The sequence below is a fragment of the Brachyistius frenatus genome, unplaced genomic scaffold, assembly GCF_029030835.1.
Source record: "Brachyistius frenatus isolate BFR_SWC_R1_liver_20210118 unplaced genomic scaffold, ASM2903083v1 Contig_91, whole genome shotgun sequence".
NCBI classification, from domain to species: Eukaryota; Metazoa; Chordata; class Actinopteri; family Embiotocidae; genus Brachyistius; species Brachyistius frenatus.
Genome location: NW_027210690.1, coordinates 4,566 through 28,788, shown reverse-complemented (window position 1 = coordinate 28,788; position 24,223 = coordinate 4,566). Strand labels below are relative to the sequence as shown.

The 24,223-nt window shown below is 42.0% G+C and overlaps 1 protein-coding gene across 1 annotated transcript; it reads left to right on the top strand.

Moving 5' to 3' along the window:
* Positions 1-400: 400 nt before the first annotated feature.
* col11a2 (collagen, type XI, alpha 2) lies at positions 401-23,129 on the top strand. Its single transcript, XM_069710338.1, has 59 exons — positions 401-595; positions 2,077-2,292; positions 3,834-3,887; positions 4,570-4,611; positions 4,904-4,966; positions 5,112-5,186; positions 5,476-5,562; positions 5,938-5,994; positions 6,213-6,266; positions 6,427-6,480; positions 6,806-6,859; positions 7,157-7,210; positions 7,332-7,385; positions 7,523-7,567; positions 8,082-8,135; positions 8,963-9,007; positions 9,456-9,509; positions 9,681-9,725; positions 10,902-10,955; positions 11,075-11,119; positions 11,343-11,396; positions 11,548-11,592; positions 12,002-12,055; positions 12,201-12,308; positions 12,914-12,967; positions 13,106-13,159; positions 13,278-13,322; positions 13,726-13,779; positions 14,155-14,199; positions 14,309-14,362; positions 14,546-14,599; positions 15,853-15,906; positions 16,012-16,209; positions 16,364-16,417; positions 16,561-16,668; positions 16,769-16,876; positions 17,037-17,090; positions 17,201-17,254; positions 17,386-17,493; positions 17,622-17,675; positions 17,788-17,841; positions 18,125-18,178; positions 18,292-18,345; positions 18,450-18,557; positions 18,671-18,724; positions 18,837-18,890; positions 18,985-19,038; positions 19,164-19,217; positions 19,504-19,611; positions 19,710-19,763; positions 19,935-20,096; positions 20,199-20,252; positions 20,367-20,402; positions 20,502-20,555; positions 20,657-20,942; positions 21,068-21,177; positions 21,468-21,536; positions 21,694-21,930; positions 22,909-23,129. The coding sequence occupies exons 2-59, from the start codon at positions 2,254-2,256 to the stop codon at positions 23,053-23,055; spliced, it is 4,245 nt and encodes a 1,414-aa protein (XP_069566439.1). The 5' UTR covers positions 401-595; positions 2,077-2,253; the 3' UTR covers positions 23,056-23,129.
* Positions 23,130-24,223: the final 1,094 nt, after the last annotated feature.

Below are 24,223 nucleotides of genomic sequence, written 5' to 3'. Positions count from 1 at the left end.
TTGTCTCTCTGTTTTTCTAGTCTCGGGTGAAACTAGACATCCCAAAGCATCGGGTTATGATGTTTTAAGGGATGGCTAGAGGCTCTCAGTCGACTTCCAATGAGAGCAGACTTCCCCCTGTCATGTATCTTGGCTTTGTGAGCTTTAAAAAGCAAAAATAAAATGGTTCAAAAATATGAAAAGAAATTTCAGCAAAATCACAACGGCTCTCTAAATTTTGCATCTGGCAAAATTTATAGTCACTGAGATTCTGATATTTCTTTTCAAAAAATGGATCCTTACAACTTTAAAAATGTGAGTTGCCTGTAACAAAAAATAATATAATAATTTGGCAACCACAGTTTTATGATGTGCTCCATTTTCTTCTTTCAACTCATCGTCACCCAGAAGCAGACTTTGAACTAACCGCTCTTCCAATCAAATCTGCTTACTTCCTCCCTGCTCCCCCCCACTTCCTGTCAACCTGACCAATCAGGATGTAGACACTGAGTATTCTGAGGCTGGCCACACCCCTACAGAGACTGATTATTACTATGAGGAGACGGTCCCACTGCCAGACGGTGAGGTGATTGGACAAGAAGAGATCTCTGTACAGGTAAAAAAAAAAGACAATGACACACTGGTCAGCGACACACATCGAGTCGTGAAACAGACAAAGAAGAAAACGTCAATTAAACGACAAAATCTCCAGATAGATCAATTTACGCAGTGAAATATATCAACTCAGAAGTTAACTGACAAAAACAAGAATAGTCGCTTTAATAGGAGAGACTAGAGGAAGAAGATGGTGTCATACGTGTGTGGTGGTGAGCCCAGTCTTCGTAGTTTAACCACGTAGTTTGTCTCTCTTTATACTTTTCTAACCACACATCGCTGTTTTGTTGGCACCGATGCCGCGTGACAAGACATAAGAGAAAAAGCCTCGCTCAAATCAGAACGCACCACATTCATCTGCTCGTACCATCAAACATTTTTATGTGGCTACCCTTTTTTTTTTTTTATCACCTAACAACAAGATCCCCCCACGTTTTTGTTCTCATCTCAAGATCCCCGGCTTGATCCGGTCCTCATCTTGACATAAGAGCAAAAAAATAATAATAATCTTGTGGAAAAAAGGGAACCACGTGAGGATGTTTGATCTGCAGTTTGAACCACGGTAACAAAGACAGATGAATATCATGCATTCTTGTTTTGAGAGGAAACCTGAACAGGAGAATACAGTGAGTCACTGTGGGTTACTTTAAATGAGCTTCTCACACCTCTGATCTGTTTCTCACTGTTCACTTGTTTTGACAATAATCCGTATTGTCATTATCACCATTTTATCTACATTAGCTGACTTTTTGTTGTTGTTTTGATTGTTTTGGAGATAAACTTTCAGTTCAGTAAGATATATTTTTGGCCAAAAAAATGTTTATAATCTGTTGTGATAGTAATAATTCATGATTGTTTTCTCATGAGGTAACAGTGCAGTATAATCCCCCTGGATTCATATTTGTTTTTTAAAACATGTGTGGTAAGTAAAAAAAGAAAATAACATAGTTTTTGCTTTGCAAAGCAGCGGCTTGTTTTCACCAAAGTGTTTCGTATCAGTTCTGTGTGTTTCGGCTCAATGCAAGAACTTTCACGATATCCAATACTGTACTTGGACAAATCATTTGGTCACAGGTCGTCGCACACGAGCTGATGACGATGTGCTTTAATGGAAACATAAGCTTTAAACCGTAGATGATTAATGAAGGATAAACCTGTTAATCCATAATTCACCTGAAGAAGCAGCATGAAGGACTTGCAGAGTCTCCGATGTCCAGCAGATGTTTTTTTTTTTTTTTCTGTCCCTATGTCACTGTTTTATTTACAGAGGTAAGACTCACTTCTTTCTGTATGCCCTTCTTGCCAACTCCCCCCCTGATGTTTCTCTTTCACTAACATTTCCTGCACACCTCTCCCTCCTCTCCTCTGACCGCTCCTTCCCTCCTGTCGCATCTCCCCCCCCCCCCACCCCTCCACCTCGCTTGCTTCCCTCTCTCTCTCTCTCCATCTGTGCCACTGTGGCTCTGATAAACCCCAACGCAGCCCCAAGTGGATCCGGCGTTGGTGGGAGAGGAGGTAGACGCCACCAAGGCGGGCGGTGTGGGCGAGGAAGTCTTCACTGAGGAGTATGTGACTGGGGATGTGGGCCTTAAGGAATACGACTATTCCTACAGGGACTACAACGACCCGTTACCGGAGACCGGGGAGGTCGATGCCAACATGGGCCCCGCCCTGTCCGCTGTGACGGACGAGGGAGGCGTAAGTTGTTTTGCTTTAGAGGCAAAAAAAGAAAAGAAGAAAAAAAATTCTGTTTCAACCCACTCTTCATCCTTCGTCTTTGTCAAATTGTATTCAATGTCCTCTAGCGTGACTTGATTGAGTTTGCCCTCTGTCAAATGAGACATATTTATTTATATATTTTTTTTTTTACCAATCCTACTAGTTGACCTAATTGCAGCACAGATGGGATGATCCCATAATTATTTTCAGATTAACATTCATGTGTGTACTCACATAAACCTAAACATTAAAAATCAGTTCAGAAAAATCAACCGGACGAGCTGCAACTTTTATCTACTTCGACTCTATTATTATATTTATTCCATTTTATTTATGAGTTCTTAATTCCTGTTTTAGTTTCCATCCCAGAGTGTGATGGAAGTAAATTCAAAATGGCCACTGTGCGAGTAAGGATAAGTCTTGTGTTGTGTTCCAGATGTTGTACTAACACTGACTCACTATTTTGAGTGCATAAGTTCATTCACACTGCCGAGTACAGAAACATGCAGTTCACTACAAGTACCAGGATGAGGCTCTCAGAACGGTCCAAAAAAGAAGAAGTGTGAAAACTCTGCACACTTTTCACCCTAAACCCCTGGAGGAAGGGGGCGGGGCCACTGACGTAAAGAATTTTCAAAATAAGGCGTCTGAAGAAGCTGCAGCTGTTTCTGAACACCAAACCAGAGTGTTTCTTTTTCACTAACTGCTGCTGGACAGAAGAATCAGTGTGTTTATTGAGTGTGTTAAACACAAAACACGTTGATTTCTGGGTAGAATAATTAAAGCTGCAGATATTTTTGCAGATGAGGTTGTGTTGAGGTTATTTCCGGTCAGTGTGCGATTTTGAAACAACGCTACTCTGTCAAAGATTCCTTTACTACACAAGTAAGTCCCAACATGTAAGAACACGATTTATTAGTGCACTAAAGGAAGTATGTCATCTGGAACACAGTGATAGATTCAATTTGATTCCAGGCAAGCTCAATCAGTCACAGAGAATCATATATTTGAATGCATTTCAAGACCTAGTCCGCAATCAGTGGTTGAAATGGGTTTTATGACATACAGTGTTTAGAGCGAGCCGCTCAGGACCCCGTGAAGAATAGCTGTCACTGTGGTAGAAGCTATCGGGGATCCTCAAACAGTCACATACACGCTGCATAAAGAGGCATGTGGAGGCGCAGCAGTGACGACCTGCTGCGTCCTGAATGCCAATTTATCTCAGTGTATGGCTTCGTTTAGTGGCGCTGAGCCCAGATTTATCTGAATCTACGCAACAACAACAAAAAAAAGCCTTCGAGTATTGGACCAGCAGTTCGGAGAATCAATGGTATCTGGATGAAAGCTTATTTTTTCACAAGCAAAACGGGTTTTCATTTTATCATTTTATTTTTAACACCTGTCTCTCTCAGAGCCTGCAGTTAAAACCCTGTCATGCTGTCAATGAGTGTGTTTAGTGTGATACGAGTGCCTCCATACTGACTGCGCTGTGTTGTTGGCTACATGTGTGTTTTCCTCAGGCCGCTGTTAGAGGCCAGAAAGGAGATAAGGGAGAACCTGCTGTCCTGGAGCCTGTGAGTTACTGATTGTTTTTAAGATGCTGTACCTGAGCAGGTGTATTCAGACTGGCTGGTAGTGCGGCAAAACTTTTAAAGAAAGTTTCTGCCACTTTTCCCAGAAGCTACAGGGGTTTGCACCAGCAACCTTCCAGTTACAATCCACTGAAATTCAAGTTACACATTTTAGTTTCTGATTTAGGTTTAATAAATATTCACCAGAGGAGAGAATAAACAATGCAGTGAAGTTATTAATTGCTCAGCTTATATATACTTGTTCAGTGAGGTTTAGTATAATTTTTTTCTACACATTAAAAAGATAAACTTTTGCTACAAAAAATAAGTCATCTGTAAAGTAGTGAATGAGATGCATCTCTCAACTTTAATGTTTTACTTACAATAAACAATAAACTTCACATCAATTAAATTACATAGATTTATTTTCCTTTTCACATAATCCTAGCTCACATACTGAACATGTCTTTCATCTAAACTGTTTTTTTTATTCATTATATATTTCAGTCCCAATAAAGCTCTTATTTTACCTTAAGTGCAGATGTTAAAAGGGATAGATGGATTTTCTAATAGGATTTAAACATGTTCTGAGTTTTAAAAATAAAAATGTACAGACTTGAATGTGCTTTTTTTTAATGTTTTTAACTCGCACATAACATTTTTAACTTTATATTGACTTTTGCAGGGTATGCTGATTGAAGGGCCTCCGGGACCTGAGGGACCTGCTGTAAGTCAAAGTTGATTGCTCCCTTAAAAAAAAACACTGAGGAGGATTATCCTCAAGTTTTCTCCTCTAGTTTTGTACTTTTATTCTGTAAATTATACTTTATTTTTGGTGCAGTAGGTAATTGTGATTTCCTTGTTGTCAGTATTATGCAGTGACCCGGCCAGTAAACTTCTTTATTGTAAAGTTAAAAAAAATATTTCTTGATTGTTAAATTTTTAATCTGGATTTCTTGAGCAATCAAACTGCACTTCACACTGATGGACGTTTTAAACGCTCTCTTGTCCTCTCTCAGGGTCCGACCGGCCCCCCTGGCTCTTCTGGACCTCCCGGTTCTGTCGGTGATCCTGGAGAGAGGGTGAGTGTTTTCACTTTATTTAAAGATTCTGAAATGATTCATCATCACAGACACACTTTGCAAAAGAAGCACAATAATCTTTCCTCCCACATGCCTGCTCACCTCTACCCTCCTCCCTCTTTCCCTCCCTCCCTCCCTCCTGTAGGGCTCTCCTGGTAGGCCTGGTCTGGCCGGAGCTAATGGAGTCCCTGGACCTCCTGGAACCTCAGTCATGCTGCCTGTAAATCACACTTAACTTTTGATCCTTTGCTAATAATCTCTACGTCTGTATGGCCATAAATGTTTACGGTTTCTCCAAGGAGGACGCTTTTCTCCAGATACCTTTAAGGTGAAACGTCGGCCCTGTTCAATCCTGTTTAATTCTTTATTGTCTTGACGTTGGCTTTTTTTATTTTAATATCGAGACACGGCTGCAGATGTTTTGTATGATACGTTATAATCATTCATTAGATTGATTATGGCTCAGTGTTCTGTCAGAGTCTCCATCTTTTTTCCTTTTCCTTCTGCAGTTCCGTTTTGGTCAAAGTGGAGGCGATAAAGGTCCCGCAGCTTCTGCACAGGAAGCTCAGGCAGCCGCCATCTTGTCTCAGGCCAGGGTCAGTTTTCACTTTCATGTCACGTTTCTATTGTGCAGTTTGTTTTTCTGAAGGATCACATCGTTAGAGTCCAGACGCTTTGCAGCTGTCTGATATTGTTACTGAAGGACTTTGTGTCTATGGATGCATAAAAAAATACATGATATGAACTCTTACTTGCTACTGTTAAAAGAGACCATTCATGAGTCTTGAAAACTCTACGGTAGATTTGATTAAAAAAAAAAAATGTAGATATATATGATATATTACTCATTGGATTTGATCATCCAGGGAGCTGTAAGATGAGTATGAAAGGAGATATTCTCTCCTCCTACGTCACCACTATAAGTCGCCACGTTCCTCCATCACTGTTGATTTTGATGTTGTCGTCTCCAGATGGCTCTGAAAGGACCTCCTGGACCGATGGGATTCACTGGACGCCCCGGACCTCTGGTATGCTACCTGTCATTCAAAACCTTCACCTGTTCACATCAAGAGTTTGTTTTAAAAAAACTGTCGCCGCTAACACGGATTTTAATCCCATCATAGGTCTCTGAAAAAAGAAAAAAAACGTTTTTGTCTCTTCTTTTCTCTGACTTTGCATGACATCATCTTTAAGATTGGTGCAGTCATAAACAGTTTATGTGATGATGTTTATGTGTCTGTTTCAGGGAAACCCGGGAAGTTATGGTTTGAAAGGAGAGAGTGGAGACCCCGGTCCTCAGGTAAAACACTCACTGTACCGACCGTGACCTCTGACCTCACATCAAAGTCATTTAAACAGTTAGTATGTAAAATCATGTAATTAACAGTCTTTTTTTACAGTCGGGTATTATGTTGTTTTATGATATCACATTAATTAAAGGCATCTTGTTTATTTCTCAGGGTCCCAGGGGGACTCAGGGTTTGATGGGTCCTCCAGGAAAATCAGGAAGAAGGGTGAGTAGAAACAGCCGGTACTTTCAATGACTTTAAGGAAATAGCTGTTGCTTCTCAGAGGGGATCATAAACTGCTACTGGCTGAATAAGTTCTGCAGCAAAGACTTGTGGGTGTTTTCTGCAACAAAAAAAAAAGACTGCCATCATAAAGATTCATCTCCTCCGGAAGTCCAGGATGGATTTTTATTCTCTCCTATGATCCTGTTTAAATTAACTTCATACAAGCATGCAATGGCAAAATCGAAGATGGGTATTTGACATGTGTCTCACATATAGTATATATGTATATATATAATAAAACACCTTCTCTGTCTCCTCCTGACAGGGTCGTGCCGGAGCTGACGGCGCCAGAGGAATGCCAGGAGAGCTGGGAACGAAGGTAATTTCTCTCTGGTGTCATTATTTGTCGGACAGCCTCCAAATCAGCACCGTTGACTCATGATTTCCACTTTTTGTTTGTATTTTTTCATAAATCCTGTAACAGATCTTCTCATTAGAAAAGTTAAATACTGATGTTGTCTCAGCACTAAGCATTGAATATCAAAATGAAACACACGTGGCTCTGAGTTTTTAATGTATCACACTTTCTCTGAGGTCCTAAAACCACAGATTAAAAGTGATGCATTTCTACCTTCTACACTGCAGTGATAATACTTTACGTGTTTGTGTTTCTCAGGGCGATCGTGGTTTTGATGGTCTTCCTGGTTTGCCTGGTGATAAAGGACACAGGGTGAGTCAAACAGTCATATTAAGAAAATAGATCTTCTTAATTATTTAAAGTATATGACCTTTAATACTTGAATATCTGTGCTAAAGAATATTCTGATTTCGTCACTCTTTCGTCTTTTCAGGGTGACACAGGAGTGATGGGACCATCAGGATCCCAAGGAGAGGACGGAGAGAGGGTACGCAGACACAAGAGAAAAACCTGAAGTTATTATAAAAAAATATATATATATATTTTTTTAATCTGTCACACTGATTCCCTCCATATCTGCTGAGCAGCATCTTTTCATCCCTGATGTCTCTGTGTGTTTTGCAGGGAGACGACGGAGACATCGGACCCAGGGGTCTGCCAGGTGAACCAGTGAGTGTTTCCATGGCAACCCAGCAGATTTTACATCTCCTCCTACTTTCTAATAATGCTTATGTTCCTACTGTCTCTGTACTATGTCTGTATCTCTCTATGTAGCCTCCCAAAATGCACCAATGTGCATCCATCTGTCACAGTATGAAATTACCTTCGCACCTGTTGTTTCAAAGCAGTCATACCTGAGATAGTTCAGGGATCTTCACTGTGATTGTGTGCAGGGCAGTGATGGAAAGATAGAAGCTGTCAGGGTCACAGGAGTTTGGTGTAATGTTGTTTTTTGCTAAATAATAACCAATATTAATAAATATGAGGACAGATCACCTGTAAGTTCCTGATTCGAGAGAGTTAGTTCATTAAATATTTACTTATTTTTTTCTTTATACGTGTTGTTATTCTGCCCGTTTCCTTCAAAAGACCTTCTCCACAATAACACGTTTTTTTACGGACTGTTTTTTGGCTGGCTGTGTGTGTCTGTCTCTCATGTGTCCTTATGTGTGCGTCTCTCCAGGGACCTCGTGGTTTGCTCGGACCCAAAGGTCCACCAGGAATCTCTGGACCTCCTGTGAGTAAAACTTTAAAAAAGCAATTTCAAACCACGCTGTGTTTGCTATTATTGTAGCAGCATTGTTTTATCCGTGTCTGACCACCGAACACCCACAGCAGCTCCTGGAACAACACCCTGTGGCCTGATACACAGACAGGCATGTCCAGTAATCTAAAAATGAACACGTTAGTGTTGCTCGTGACAATACAAAGATACTCAGGTAGCCAAGCCTCAACCATGCATTTTACACCCGTACGTTGTACTTATATGTATTTATATGTGATACAGTTGTTTGGATGAAGAACTTTGCCAAGACCACTCCATCCATTTAGCAGCATCTGAATCTCAATGGACAGTTTTAAAAAAGGATAAAAAGCCTTTTTACAGGAAACATTTTTCCTCCTCTTCAAAACTTGATGCCTACTGAACAGATTTGTTTGGAGATTCAGATGCTGATAGAACATAAAGCTCATTTAGCTTTGAGTAGCAGACGGGGTTTTTTTTTTAACCATTTTTAAACACGTAGGTTTCAGCTCCAACCAGCGCTGCCTCGAATGACATCTACTCTGCTACAAAAGGCTTTCTGACATTTTTTTTTTTTTTTTTTTGTTTTTACAAGACCTGTAAACACACATTTATGTGTCAAATTTAAGCTGCAGGGTGTAAGAGCCTGCTGATCCCCACAAATGTAAACACACACTGTAATCTGCTGTTGAGCAAGGCACTAGTCATTTCCAGTTCCCACTGAAAACAGTACTTTAGAGACCAGAGGCCGACACTTTGGAGAGTTTGTTATTACAGCTTGTTTGAATTCTGTTGATGTTCTGTTCGTCCTCTCGTCACAGGGTGTTCGAGGAAACGATGGACCCAACGGTCCCAAAGGAAACTTGGTCAGTAACAGTCAATATGTCACCTTTATTATATTTACTTTTGAATCAACAGATTATGACAAACAATTAAGAACTCATAAGCTCTCTTGCACTTGCCTGCACTTGAACTACCGAGCCTTTAAAATGCACATTGCTTTATTTTATATTTGAACTTATTTGCATTTAATTTTATGCATTTTTTTTTTGTTCTAATGCATCTCATTTCTTTAAATGCTCCTTTATATCTGTTTTTATGTGAAACATTGTGTGTACATTTCTTGCTGTAAAGCACTTTGAACTGTATTTCTTGTATGAAAGTTGCTACACAAATCATTTTTATTATTATTATTATTATTATTAGGGTAGAATAAACCTTTTTTTTTCCTATATGAGTAATTGCAGATAGATTCCCTCCTCCTCATCTGTCCTTCACTTTATCATCACTCTGTCTTCTGTTTCTCCCTCTCAGGGTCCCCAAGGAGAACCAGGACCTCCAGGTCAGCAGGGAACCCCAGGAACTCAGGTGAGACAGAGGACATCCTGCCAGCATCGCGCACCTGTGACATTAACCTGTTTTCATGTCGTAACTGTGTGATAAAGAGCGCAGGCATGCATGTGCATGAAGATAAAAATGAAACAGTGATGTTGAGTGAATTTCACAAGTGTTTTGTTTTGCTTGGGGTTTTTTTTGCAGGGAATGGCGGGACCTCAGGGAGCCATCGGACCCCCAGGAGAGAAAGTAAGACACCATGAATATATAATCATATAGATATATGTTACTCTGATAAATGCAGAGTGAAATACTGAAAGTTAGAAATCACAAGAACTTTTTTATTTTACTTGTTAAACTCTCAGAATTCTGCATCCTTGTTGTATTTCTTGATTTTATGGGTAAAAAAAAAAGATATTTGACTGACACTTAATGCAGTGAAGGATATTAGAAAAAGTAAAAACAGTCAGATATAAGGTTGGAAGAAGATTGTTGTTTTATGTGATGGGACGAACGGAAGGGCAGAATTCTGTACAAATCTGTTTCATTTACACTTCCTGCACATATTTTATCGTTTACAATCCAAAAGCAAATTTTTCTATCGCATCCAAATCTTTTTTTATTATTATTATTTTTAACTATAAACTGGCAAATCTGTTCTTAAAATGTATAAAAATCCTCAAATAATGCATAAAGTTGAAATATATCATGATATTTTGGTCTGGAAGTTACGCGTGTGTGCAGCTTTGTTTATATTTCATATCATTTCATATAATATCTTGTCACTCTGCAGTTCAACACATAAAGCGACGAGGAGTTTTGAGGTTTTTCTCTTTGTCTGTCTCTCTTGTACAGCTTTAATCATTAGAAGATTGATTCCACTCTCACATGTCTGTTAAATATGAAGCAACACTCAGCATCTGATTAGTTTAGCTGAGCATGTACACTGGAAACATCTCTCCTGGCTCTGTTCACAGGTCAAACTGAATCCTAGCAGCACCTGTGAAGCTAAAGAATTAGCACAAGCTCTGCCCCTGATAATGGCAGCTGAAGCATCAGTGAAATTACAATGAAACGAAAGCATCCTTCTCGCTGTTACATTAAGAAAACACCAATGATTTAAGCACTTGTATAGTAAATATAAATGTTTGATCCCTGCTCAGTATATTTTAGTCTTAAAAATTCAGCCTTGTGAGTCGTCCATGTGTCGCACACGTCAGCTAGAAAGTTACCAAAAAGATTCAGGAACCATATAAACACCGTTTCAGCTGGAGTCGAACCTACAGACTCCTGCATGCAGCTGTTTAACAGATGAGACCTAAACTGCATCTAGATTTCATCCAGATATGTGAAAGAAGGAGTGTTTATGGACCTTTTATATCCTCTGATTGTTTTAACTCATGACCACCTTGTCTTCTTCTTCAGGGTCCAACCGGAAAACCAGGTCTGCCAGGGATGCCTGGAGCAGATGGTCCTCCTGTACGTGTGCCTTTCTTCTTTCTTTTTCTTTTTCTTTCTATGTCTGAATTAAGTTGAATCCACCGACAACATCTGGACATCCTTCCTCAGACTTGATGCTTCTGTTCTTCTCTTCTCAGGGTCACCCAGGAAAGGAGGGTCCGACTGGCACCAAAGGAAACCACGTGGGTGCCGCTCATGACTCCATCACACCGCATCACGTCTATCTATAAAACTCAGCAGATTATCATCACTCATGACAGCAGGGATTTGATTAAAATGCACATTTACATTAAATTTGGTGGCGCATTTATTTTAAGAATGTCTTCCTGTATGAAAGTGACACCGAACATATTTACTTCCTGTATGTATGGTGTTGTAAACTCCTCCTTCTTTGACCTCCTTCAGGGTCCCAACGGTCCTCAGGGAGCTATCGGCTATCCTGGCCCTCGGGGCGTCAAGGTCGGTTCATTTTCTAATTTTGATCTTACAAATAAGCTAAATGTTTTTTTGAACATGAGGTTTATTTTGGAAAGATTTAGTTTTGTATGTGCAGATAAACTGAACTAATACAAGAGCGTGTTAATAAATATATATGTTGCTTTGTTTGCAGGGAACTCAAGGAATCCGAGGACTGAAGGGTCACAAGGGAGAGAAGGTAAGTCATTCATTACAGGTTAATGCTTTTGAATTAATATTATTATTATTCCTTCATTTAAACAGGTAGTTTCATTGAGATTGAGTACAACCTTTTAAACTTGGTTTTTGGAGCTCATTCCAGTTAAGAAGTAAAGTTTTCGAGCTCATTTCATCCACAGATACATTAAATCCAGTTAACGTTAAAATATCCTACGATGTGTCTTTGTACTATATTTAAATGTAACCAGACAGCAGAGGTTTTGTATGAATGTTTTACATCACATCTGCAGAATGACATTTTCAAATATATATTTTAAAAAAAACAGGACATGTTCAGGTTTTTGTGTAAAATAATTTTACATTAAAACTGAAAATGAGGTTGACGTCACGTCCAACTCTTCCCTGTTTTTGTTTGTTTGTGTTTTTAGGGAGAAGATGGTTTCCCAGGAATTAAAGGAGATTTTGGTTCCAAAGGAGAGAGGGTAAGATGGAACAATGGAGTAATTAAATGAATGATGGATGGATGACAAGATTCATCATCTTTATATATGTCTGCTTTAGATATGTATCTACATATAGAGTGCGTAGACGTACTCTGATGGTTTTTCTTTTGCCTCTTGCTGGCAGGGTGAGCTCGGAGTCTCAGGACCCAGAGGAGAGGACGGTCCTGAGGGGCCAAAAGGTCGCGTCGGACCCCCCGGTGAGATTGGACCGCTTGGACTCATTGGAGAGAAGGTACGACTTGTTCAGTCGGGACACGATTGTTCCAACAGGGCATCATTTCACACTTTTATCTGTTATTCATTCAGGTTTTTCCTCACAAACACTGATACTGAACACTTTCTTACAACTGACGATATCTTTGGCAAAGTACTGCCCTCTTGTGGTTGTATGAGTGACACACACGTCACATTTTCTCTGAATTTACAATAATAATAATAATTAAAAAAAGTAATAATACATTTTATTTACATAGCGCTTTTCAGGATACTTAAAGATGCTTTACAGATTAAAATTATCACAACAACATCATAAAATTATTAATCACACAATATCAACACAGCAAAAGCATCTAATATGAGTAAAAACAACGTGAGTCACACATTAAAACATCTGAATTTATTTTATGTTCTCTTAAAAAGATTTTGTTCTTTGTATTTATGTTTGCATTGGCTGCTGATTTAGTCTAAACATTTAATTGTCTGCAAGACATTTTGCCATTAAGTTTATTGTCATATAAGGTGCAGCTTGATTTTAGGACCTACATTCCTGAGTTTAAACAATCAGTATTTAATAACTATTTGTTGTGCAGCATTAATGATGTCATCGTGTGTTTCCAGGGTAAACTAGGTGTTCCTGGACTTCCTGGATATCCTGGAAGACTCGGACCCAAGGTAAGATATATACCGCATCTACACACGTACAGCGGCTCTTTTACTCACGCAGGAGGATTTTTTTTTTTTTGGTCACCAGGCATCTCTATAGTGAGGAAACAATGCTGATGTTGACATGTTGTGTTTTTTATTTTTTAGGGATCTCTAGGATTCCCCGGATTCCCAGGCTCAAACGGCGAGAAGGGCACAAGGGTAAGACGATGCAAGAGTTTACTGCACCTGTCGAACTGTCCAGATAAACGTGGATATAAACGATCAGAATTGAATCATACAACCAGTTCTAATGCACACTTCACCTCCTTCTTTTCAGGGTCTTACTGGTAAAGCAGGACCGAGAGGACAAAGAGGACCAACGGTACCACTTCACATTTTTCATTCATTCATTCAGTCTTTTTGTCTGCTTGTGTTATTAAAGAGAAACATAACACCAGGCTGAAAAGTCTCACTTCTCTCTCTGGTTTAAATGTCCAAGCCCGTTTCACCTCTGATCACAAGCAGCATCACTGGTTGGTGATGCTGGCTGTGATGTCATCGGGTCCCATAGTACACCTGCACAGTGCAGCAGGGTTACAAGTTTAAACCACTGGAGGTCAGCAGAGACGAGACTTTCACAGGGTGTTGAGTTTGTCTTTTAAAGCACTGATTTAATTTGATTGAATTTGATCAGTGTTGTCAGAGGCAGCATCACATTTTCACCATTTCAATACGGGTTTTTTTTAAAAATTTTATTGATTACGCTTCCTGTTTTTAATCGTCAGGGCCCCAGAGGGCAGAGAGGACCGAGGGGAGCGACTGGGAAACCAGGAGCAAAGGTTTGTGCTCCAGAGTGAATTTATCCACGTGAATGCTTTTCTAATCTTAATTATTCTGATGATAAATGTGTTTATTCTTTATCGTTAAATATTTAGTCTAAATAGCTGGAGATTGTTTGTTTTTTTTGTTTTTTTTGTATGTTAAACAGTGTGATGATTTTAATTTGACACCAACAGCTCAAAGGAAGACAAATCTTTATCTTCAGAAAACTATTCTTTGCCATCCTGCCTTAAACTTTGTATTTACATGTTTCATTGAATCTTCGCCTGAAAATAACTCGGCTCAAAATATGGAGTGAAGCTCATCTCAGGCAGCAAAATATATTAAAGAATGATACTAATCTAAAACTTTTTATTTATTGTGTTGTTTATTAGGGAACTTCTGGAAGTGATGGCCCTCACGGTCCTCCTGGAGAGAGGGTGAGCGTCCTGCTGTTCATGTTTACGCCCACAAAGTCGTTTGTAAGACACTGAGTGACTCTTGTGGTATTATTATGTTCTTATTGTACCGCGTGGTGTCGCCCATCAGGGATTGCCTGGACCTCAGGGAGCCAACGGTTTCCCCGGACCAAAGGGACCTCCTGTAAGGAAACATTTTCATACCAGTTCTATTATTGACTGACTGTATTGTGTAAATTCAAAGTGGTATCACTTCATTAAGAGAAATATATTTCTGCTCTATCATTTTCTTTTGTTTGGGTGTTTGATGTTGTTTGTAGGAGATCTCTTCAGGTTTAATTCATATTTGATTAACATTTCCTTACAGGGACCACCAGGAAAGGACGGGCTGCCCGGACATCCTGGACAGAGAGGAGAAGTTGTAAGTTTTAATTTCACTGCTCTTAAACAAGGATGCACACGTTCAAACCTACGAATTATGGTGGTCAAACAAATCAAAAATGCTTTAAATTAATAGATATACCAGGAGCGAGTGAGATGATGTGTTGGAGTTTCTCTTATTTATATTGACAGATACATTCATTCAGAAATTACAGCATTGATTTTGTACTCTGGGAAACGTATATATCATGTATCACTCAATTTTCTGTGGATTTTTAAAATAAAAATGTAATCTAGTGATACCCTTTGGAGGTGGGTTGTCTCGGTCATCCTGATTGATAGTTGGTTCAATCTCAATTTACCCAAATTCTGTAGCTAATCAAGCTTTATTTAAAAATCAAATCCAGTCTCCTACATAACTGCACAGTTACAATAAGCAGGATTCCCACTGCTCATTGATTTTCTGGAATATCAGGGAATTATAAAATGTTTATTCCACACATGGAAATTTAGGGGATTTGATCAGTTTTTGGGCCAAGTCATGGAATATTTCAGTTTTAGTTGTCATAAATCAAAATATAACATTTTCCATGAAGTATTTTTCTCTATAGTCAGTATAGCCCTTTGCAGACATGCCAGCAGTAAGAAGCATGCAGCCTTCATCACTTCTCTGCTGCAGCCCAGAGGAGGAGGATGTTCAGTCGAGGCCAGCCTGAGGGCATTTAATCATCTTGTTCCCATTTAGGAGGAAATGTTTTACTGAGTTTGTTCTTTAAGTGGTTGTGAACTATTAAATTAAGCTCACAAATTGCTGGGAATGAAATAATGTGGAGGACTATTTTTCCGTTTCATTAGAGTGAGGGAATTTAACATTGAGCCTTAATAGCTCTGACTTGTTGCTGATGATCATCAAAGTAAATCAAGGAACAGCGAAGTCATTTTGAAATTAGTAAAGTCGATGTTTGTTCTCCTGATGCACTCTACAACGTCTGAATCTATTGTATTTCTACAATTTTCCTTTTTCAGGTGCCCTCTTGGAGAATAACTTTAAAGGAAACAGCTGTTCACATGTTACAGCAGATTTTTCTGTCATGTACTTTAAACTCGATCATTATTTTCTGCTGTGTTGAATTTCTTTCCATCAAAACATTTCATTCCCATTTCACATCCACTTTGGTTTGTCAGTTTTGAGGTTGTAACGAAGGAGATAAAGAGCTCATTATATTATGATGCATCTCAACAGTTTGGAGGAGGTTCTGTGTTTCAGATTATCTTTTTATCTTTCCTCTGCAGGGTTTCCAAGGTAAAGTGGGTCCACCTGGGCCTCCTGGAGTTGTTGGGCCTCAGGTGAGTTTATTTATTTCGATACAATAAATCACATCATCTCTCATAACGACACAATTTCCTCCTCTAACATCTACTTCCCCTCTCCATCCACCTCCATCCTCCCAGGGTGCATCAGGAGAGACCGGCCCCATGGGTGAGCGCGGCCATCCCGGACCCCCGGGTCCACCTGGAGAGCAGGGACTTTCTGGTCCCTCAGGGAAGGAGGGCACCAAGGGAGACCCTGGACCCCCAGGAGGCCCCGGTAAGGACGGTCCTTCTGGTCTGAGAGGATTCCCTGGAGAGAGAGGACTGCCTGGAACCCCTGTGAGTACGACCAAGATCAGCACAGAGACTTTTAGCGAACGAGTAGCAACCAGTTGGTTTTAGGAAACATTTTAAGAGCTTAGTGACAAAAAAAAAATCCTGTTGGAGTCAGATGAAAAATTGCTGATTAGTCTGTTCTGGTCTTTTCCTCCAGGGTGGTGGAGGACTGAAGGGAAGTGAAGGACCTGCTGGACCTCCTGGACCTGCGGTACGTTTCAGACCAAGTGAAAGGTTTTTTTTCATGGGCTAAAAGAAATAGAGTAATTTCTAACCAGCTCAATCAGTTAAGGCCGCTGTTTGTCAGGGTTCATCTAAGAATAAAGTGGTGAACTCCTGTTTTTGTTCCTGTAGGGGTCTCCTGGTGAGAGAGGGGGATCTGGTACCGCTGGACCTGTTGGACCTCCTGGCAGACCGGGTCCTCAGGGGCCACCTGGACCCTCTGGAGAGAAAGGAGTTCCTGTGAGTGTTCTACTGTGAAGCAGCACGCGTCCGTCCAGCTAGGAAGAAAAAAAAAAAAGGTCAATAAATGATCCGGTTTCTTTCTTTTTCTCCTGCGAAGGGTGAGAAAGGCCCCATCGGCCCAGCAGGGCGGGATGGCGTGCAGGGACCAGTGGGTCTGCCCGGCCCCGCCGGATCACCTGGAGTACCCGGAGAGGATGGAGACAAGGTCAGCAACGAATAAGAATATCGAAGAACATCTTTCTCTGTTATCTTTGTCAAGAGAAAACTTTAGAGAAACAACTTGAAACAAAATCGTCACACAAAGTCCTGACAAGCCGACCGTCTGGTACAACGAGGTGTGTAAAATAATGTGATGTGTGTTTCAGGGTGAGGTGGGAGAGCACGGTCAGAAGGGCGGCAAAGGAGCTAAAGGAGAGCATGTGAGTGACTTGAATCAAGACCTAATATTTATTTCTGGTGGGAATTATCAGAGTTGTCTGTTTTGTTTTGTTGCTCATTGTTTGTTTGCTTGTTTGTTGTTTATTTGTAGGGTCCTCCTGGTCCACCCGGGCCAATGGGTCCTGTCGGTCAACCCGGTCCCGCTGTGAGTAGAAACAGTTTGAGTTTGATGGATCCGGTGCTGGTTGAGTTTAGTTGTGGTGGCGTCACCGCTGCTTCTTTTCATTCCAAGGTCTTCCAGGTCTTCATGTGTGTTTCTCTTCTTCTGTGGTGCAGGGTGCTGATGGAGAACTTGGACCGAGGGGGCAGCAGGGGCCTTTTGGAGCTAAAGGTGATGAAGGATCTCGAGGATTCCCCGGAGCCCCAGGACCCATCGGACTGCAGGTCAATTTACAATACTTATTTATCACTCATTGTTTATTAAATCATTATTTTAGACTTTGAAGAACATGATGTCTTGTGCTAAGCTGCTAAAAACAGTTCTGTGTCTGACTTTCACCTTTGACCTGCAGGGACTGCCCGGACCGTCTGGTGAGAAGGGAGAGACGGGAGATGTGGGACCTCTGGTGAGTTTCAGAAATACATTTTCACTTCATTGACTGGTTCAATGACGTCTTTTATCACAATAAAATCATAAATGATGATAAAAAAATCCCGAGTCTGTTTTTGTGTTTCCAGGGTCCTCCAGGCCCTCCAGGACCCCGGGGCCCCGCCGGACCCAGCGGAGCTGACGTGAGTTTTTGCTGTACTTTTAAAACACTGATAGTTTGTTAAATAAAAACAAATATTCTAAAATTATGTTTTTAAAATGGCTGCCTTGGTTTGTTTATCAAAAAGATCATAAAAAATTATTCTGTCATTTGCTTTTGTTTGAGTAAAATTGTAATGTTGAAACTCATTTTGAGTTTGATAAGTAAAAAAATAAATTAGCTCTCACTTTTTGCTGATAAAAAAACATTTAGTTGTAAATGATTTTATTCTTTTTGCCTGAATTTTCTTTGTGCGTGTTTTTTAGGGTCCTCAAGGTCCTCCTGGTGGTTTGGGTAATCCTGGAGCGGTTGGAGAGAAGGTGCAGGATTGAAGGAATATTTCTGCACGACTTTTAATGATGTCCAAAGAAATAAAAACGGAAGTCTTCTCAGTTTGTGAAGAGAACTAACGTTTACACTGTTTGCTCTGCAGGGAGAGTCCGGTGAGGCCGGACCACCTGGAATCGTCGGAGAGCCTGGGAAGAAGGTGAGTGTCTCTACGTAACGAGTTGTGAGTTGTGACATCGGGAGACTCTGCCTTCCCTGATTGGTTAAAAGGATCCGTGAGTTGACGAAGACTTGTGTCGACAGGGTCCTCGTGGAGAGCGCGGAGAGAAGGGAGAGGCCGGACAGCCCGGAACCGGAGGACCTACCGGAGGACGAGGACGACCTGGAGATGACGGGCCCAAAGGAAACCCTGTATGACACCCACGATGAGACTCACACACACACACACACACTAACACACACACAAACACACAGATCCATGACTGGAGACATTTTTTGAGTCGTGTTTTTGTCTCTGACTTCAGGGTCCTGTCGGTTTCCCCGGCGATCCCGGTCCCCCTGGTGAGGTTGGACCCCGAGTGAGTATCTTAATAATAATGCAGCGGTGTCAGCAGTTCACACACATTTTGATTTGAGCTTTTAATAAGAAGAAAGAAAGAAAACACTGACGCTGATCTGCTGCGTCTGCAGGGTCAAGACGGCGCCAAAGGAGAGCGAGGAGAGGACGGTGAATCAGGAGAGTCTGTAAGTCAAAAGATGCGACAGGGCAGATTTGTGAAAGAAGTTTTATAAAAATGTCTCCATCTCCTTCATGTTCTCGCTCTGCCTCCGACTACAGGGCTCCCCAGGACCTCCCGGTGAGAACGGATCTCTCGGCCCCCCTGGAAAGAGGGTAAGCTCGTCTTCATCGTTTAGGAGCCACCTGCTGCTACTCAGAAGCATCTTCTGACATTTGAAGCTACACCATACTTTATGTTTTGTGTTTGTTCATGCGCTGTCACATGTTTTATTCTCCAGGGTCCTGCTGGAACGAGAGGACCGGAGGGACGTCAGGGAGAGAAGGGAACCAAGGTGAGTCCAGAGAACGACGCTCTGTAAAGATCACTGTCAGTCTGAACTCATGGAAACAACACAAACATGTCATGAACATACCAACATGATCACTGACTCACTTCCTGAAGATGATCATTAATGGCGCCAGGATAAATCATTAACTCTGCTTTTATTCTGAAAAACATTTCTTCTTCTTCTACATTTCTAATGTTCCCTTGTGGGATCATTTTTGTTGACTTGTACTGTCATATAATGCAAGAAGCAACTTATCATGTGTCTTTTTTTTTTTTTTTTTCATTTACAGGGCGATCCAGGTGCAGTTGGCCCCCCCGGAAAGACCGGCCCCGTCGGCCCCCAGGGTCAACCAGGAAAACCAGGAACAGAAGGTCTCAGAGGTCTCCCAGGATCAGTGGTCAGTTGAATTGTTCAGCAGTTTTTTCTCTATTGCAGCGTGGTGTTTAACCCGTGTTTGAGTTCTCCTGCTGAACGTGTTTCATGTCTGTGTTTCAGGGTGAGCAGGGATCTCCAGGACTTGCAGGACAGAAAGGACCTCCAGGACCTCTTGTAAGACCACCAGAGTCCACATGTTGCACCATTACACACCGAACATTAGTGATGATAAGTTAGATTTGACTCTCCACCTGCTGCCTTCACCTTCAACCCTCCACCATGTTTCCCGTCTCCTCCTCATCATCACCCTCCTCTCTCTGCCCCCCCCCCCCCTCCATCCTGCAGGGACCCCCCGGTTTGCCTGGCCTGCGTGGAGACCCCGGTTCCAAGGGAGAGAAGGGACACCCGGGTCTCATTGGACTCATCGGACCGCCGGGAGAGCAAGGAGAGAAGGGAGACCGGGGTCTGCCCGGGCCTCATGGATCCTTGGGACCTAAAGGAGAAAATGTACGTTTGACCTCTGACCCCTGTGTTCAATCCCCTTTATTCATATCTAATGTGAGAAAAGCGTATGAAACGTTTCTCATGTTTTAATGTGTTTGATTTCAGGGAATGCCTGGCGGCACCGGACCTCTCGGCCCCTCTGGTCCTCCTGGTCTGCCTGTGAGTGGCTCTACTGTTTCATCCCAGGAACATGCCGTCCTATTTCCTGCTCAATTCCTTGAATTATTTAAGCGTCATCGTAATCATAAAATTAAAGCTTAATGTCTCTTTCAGGGTCCTCAAGGTATCAAAGGAGCGAAGGGTTCCTCAGTGAGTCAACCGCCCGTCAAAATGCTTCTATCACAATGTAAGTGCACAAAACAGACGCTGTAATTCTTCTCAAATCTTTCCTCTTCCTATTGTGTTCAGGGAGGAACCGGTCCGAAGGGAGAAAAGGGTGTGCAAGGACCTGCTGGACCTCCTGTAAGTACTTCAGCTTTCTTAAAAAAAAACTAACACCAGAAGTAGAAGATTATTTTCTCATTACACCTCGCAGTCGATTAAAAGGTAAACTGTCGTCCCAGGGCCCTCCAGGCGAGGTCATCCAGCCCCTCCCCATCCAGAGGAGTCCCAAGTCCAAGCGCTCCATCGATGCCAGCCAGATGCTGTTCGAGTCCGATTCCGACATGCCTGCTTCTGACGCCGCCGGCACCGAGTTCCTGATGGACAACAAGGGCATGGAGGAGATCTCAGGCGCTCTCAGCTCGCTGAGACAAGAGATCGAGACCATGCGCTTCCCGCTGGGCACCCAGGACAGCCCGGCCCGCACCTGCCAGGACCTGCTCCTCAGCCAGCCGGACCTCAAAGACGGTACCGCAAACAACATGAACATTTTACATGCAAACTAAAGACACTAAGAACATATTACTGAAGGAGATAAAGAAAACAGATTTTTGAAAATAAATGTGTGTGTGTGTTTCTGTCGCCCCCTGCAGGAGAGTACTGGATCGACCCCAACCAGGGCTGCTCCAGAGACTCCATCAAGGTCTTCTGTAATTTCACCAACGGAGAGACGTGCCTGCACCCCGGCAAGAGCATCAACACGGTCAGTCCTCCAAATCAGTCCATCCATGACTTTCATTAATACAAACATGTGAGGAATAGGATTCGATTCGTTTGTGCAGAACAGTATTGATGAACATTTGTAGTCTCTGATTTCCCATTTTCAAGAGACCGCTTCATCTGCACACTTTCATGATTTCAGTGCAATAATCTGGTTTAAAATTGTCTTTTTTTTTTCTCACCCAAGTTGTATTTATTTATTAATGCGAAAACAAATGAATCAAGCTGAACATGTTTGACTTTAATGTGTGATGTGGACAACTGTGGTGGCAGGTGAAGATGAGCTCCTGGGACAAGGAGACTCCAGGATCGTGGTACAGTCAGTTTGCCACTGGCAGTAAGGTGAGTAACTCTCTGAGACATGAAGACTGCCAGCACAACTTTAATTTTAGTTCTTAACTTCACTTAATGAGACTCTGCTTTTTGTTTTATTTGCTCTTCCTGACCCCCCCCCCCCCGTCATCCTCCTCCTCCAAATCGTCCATCGTCCTCCTCTCAGTTCTCCTACGTGGACTCTAACGGCGAGCCCGTCGGCGTCGTCCAGCTGGGCTTCCTGCGTCTGCTGAGCGTCCAGGCCCGCCAGAACCTCACCTACCACTGCCACCGCTCCGTGGCCTGGGCCGACCGCAGCGCCAAGGACAACGACAACAGGGCGCTGCACCTGCGGGGAGCCAACGACGAGGAGCTGACCTACAAGAACAACCCTTACATCAAAGCCCTGGTCGACGGCTGCTCTGTGAGTTTACACTAGAAAAATATCACTTCCTGCTTCTGAAACACCGAACAAAAGAACAGAACTGATTTCTAACAATCTGCCCTTCTTCCTGTCCTTTCAAACTAAAATGCTTCCCTCTTCCTGTCCTATTGGTTTGCACAGTAGATTGTTTTGTTTTAAGTTCCACCTCAACATCCTGTTTGAGTGTCATTAGGAGCCCAAGTTAACAAACTTTATTTATACAGCACCTTTCATACAAACATGCAGCCCAAAGCGCTCATTGTCAGAACAACACGCAAAAATAAAAGCATGAACAAACAAATAAATGAAGAGTTAAGACTTAAAAACTGTATTCTAACAGTGTTTAAAATTAATAAGTACGATTTAGAAAAATAAAGTTAACCTTTAGAATTAAAACTTTAAAACCAGGACGATAAACATTACTACAAATTAAAAGCCAAATGAAATATATAGGTCTTTAGTTTCCTTTTAAGAATACAGAAAGAGTTTATTGTTCTGATTTTCAGAAGCAATTAGTTCCACAGACATAAAAACAGAAAGTAGTCTCACCAAAACTTTTGTGAGACACACGAGGGACAATAAAAGGAAGGCAGAGGACGACCAGCGTTTTACACTCAGTTTTTGAATTTTCTATTTAATGCATCATCATCCAAGTACTTGTGGTGGACTGCAGGTCTCCATACTGACAGTGTAAGTGTACTTATGCACTCAAAATAGTGAGTGTTAGTACATAAATATGTGATCAAGAACACAGCGATTGTCTAAAAAAGAAGACAGAAAAATGTGGGTTTTTTTATAATAAATGAAAATGAGCACGTTAACCTCATCTAAAGAGCATCAGTGACTCTCTTTCCAAACTAATATGCTTAATTATAATACAGGCTTTACCCACATAAAATAAATAAATCATGTTCACTGTCACTCAGATATGTCCGTTAACCGGGTGACTGACATGCGTGTCTCTGTCTTGCTCTGCAGTATCGTAAGGGCTTCGACAGGACAGTCCTGGAGATCAACACACCACAGGTGGAGCATCTCCCCCTGCTGGACATCAAGGTGTCGGACTTTGGGGAGAGCAACCAGCAGTTTGGCTTTGAAGTGGGACCTGTCTGTTTCCAAGGCTAAAACACACACACACACACACACACACACACACACACACACACACACACACACACACACACACACACACACACACACACACACACACACACACACACACACACACACACGTCATGCAGAGAACAAATACTCACACACATGCACTTAGAGACACACTTATATATGATAAACATACACGCCCAGTAATTTGTAAATTAACTTGTAAATGATATAAAACACACGCACACACGTACCCGCAGAGACACACACACACACACACACACACACACACACACACACACACACACACACACACACACACACACACACACACACACACACACACGTACGCAGTTGCTGTTGTGAGACGCACTTACACCTCGAGTGCGTGCCTGGGAGAGCGACATCCTCCCAACAAATAATGGACATCAAAAAATTTTTAGAAAAGTAAAGAGGAGAGAAGTTTGTTTTTTTAAACTCGCGGCGAGGAGACCGTCGACAGGAAGCACGACCGCGAGGAAGGAAGAAAAAAAAAAAAAAACGGGAGAGAGTTCTTCGGAATGAAACTGTTTTCTTTTACCAGCAGTGATGAAAGGGGGCCGGCGCAGAGAGAGAGAGAGCCGGCCCCTCGAGGCCTGAAGCCCCGCCCCCACATCTCTGACCCTCCCTCCCCCCACCTCTCAATCCTCTCTCCTCCCTGCTGTCTCTCTTTATGTCCACTCACCTGCTCTACCTCCCCCCCCGTCCTCCCCCCTCCACCCCTCCCACCCCACCAAAATACAGGGTCACGCTCGGACATCGTTCCCATTTCTTCAATCCCACGTTCACACTGAGAGCAACGTGACTGCCGCTCGCTGCAGAGAAGCTCCTGCTTCGCTGTCTTTCAGCCGTGTTTTGGTCCACAACTTTGGCGTTTGTTGTCAACTTTTTTTTTTGTATCCATTTTGCGGTCGCCAGCCAGAACTCACGAACCACAAGCAGAACAAAATGTCTTTTCTTACATCTTTTTCAGCTGTAATTCGTCTGCTCGTCGAGGTGTGTAGGAACGTGAATAAGAACGTGCAGCGACTTCGCAATCACGTTGCTCGCAGTGTAACGCTCCGCTCGGATCTCATTACAACTAAAGCAACCAAAGAAGTGAAGCCACCAGTTTCCACCCAGAATAAAAACAGGGAACTGACCACATGATACC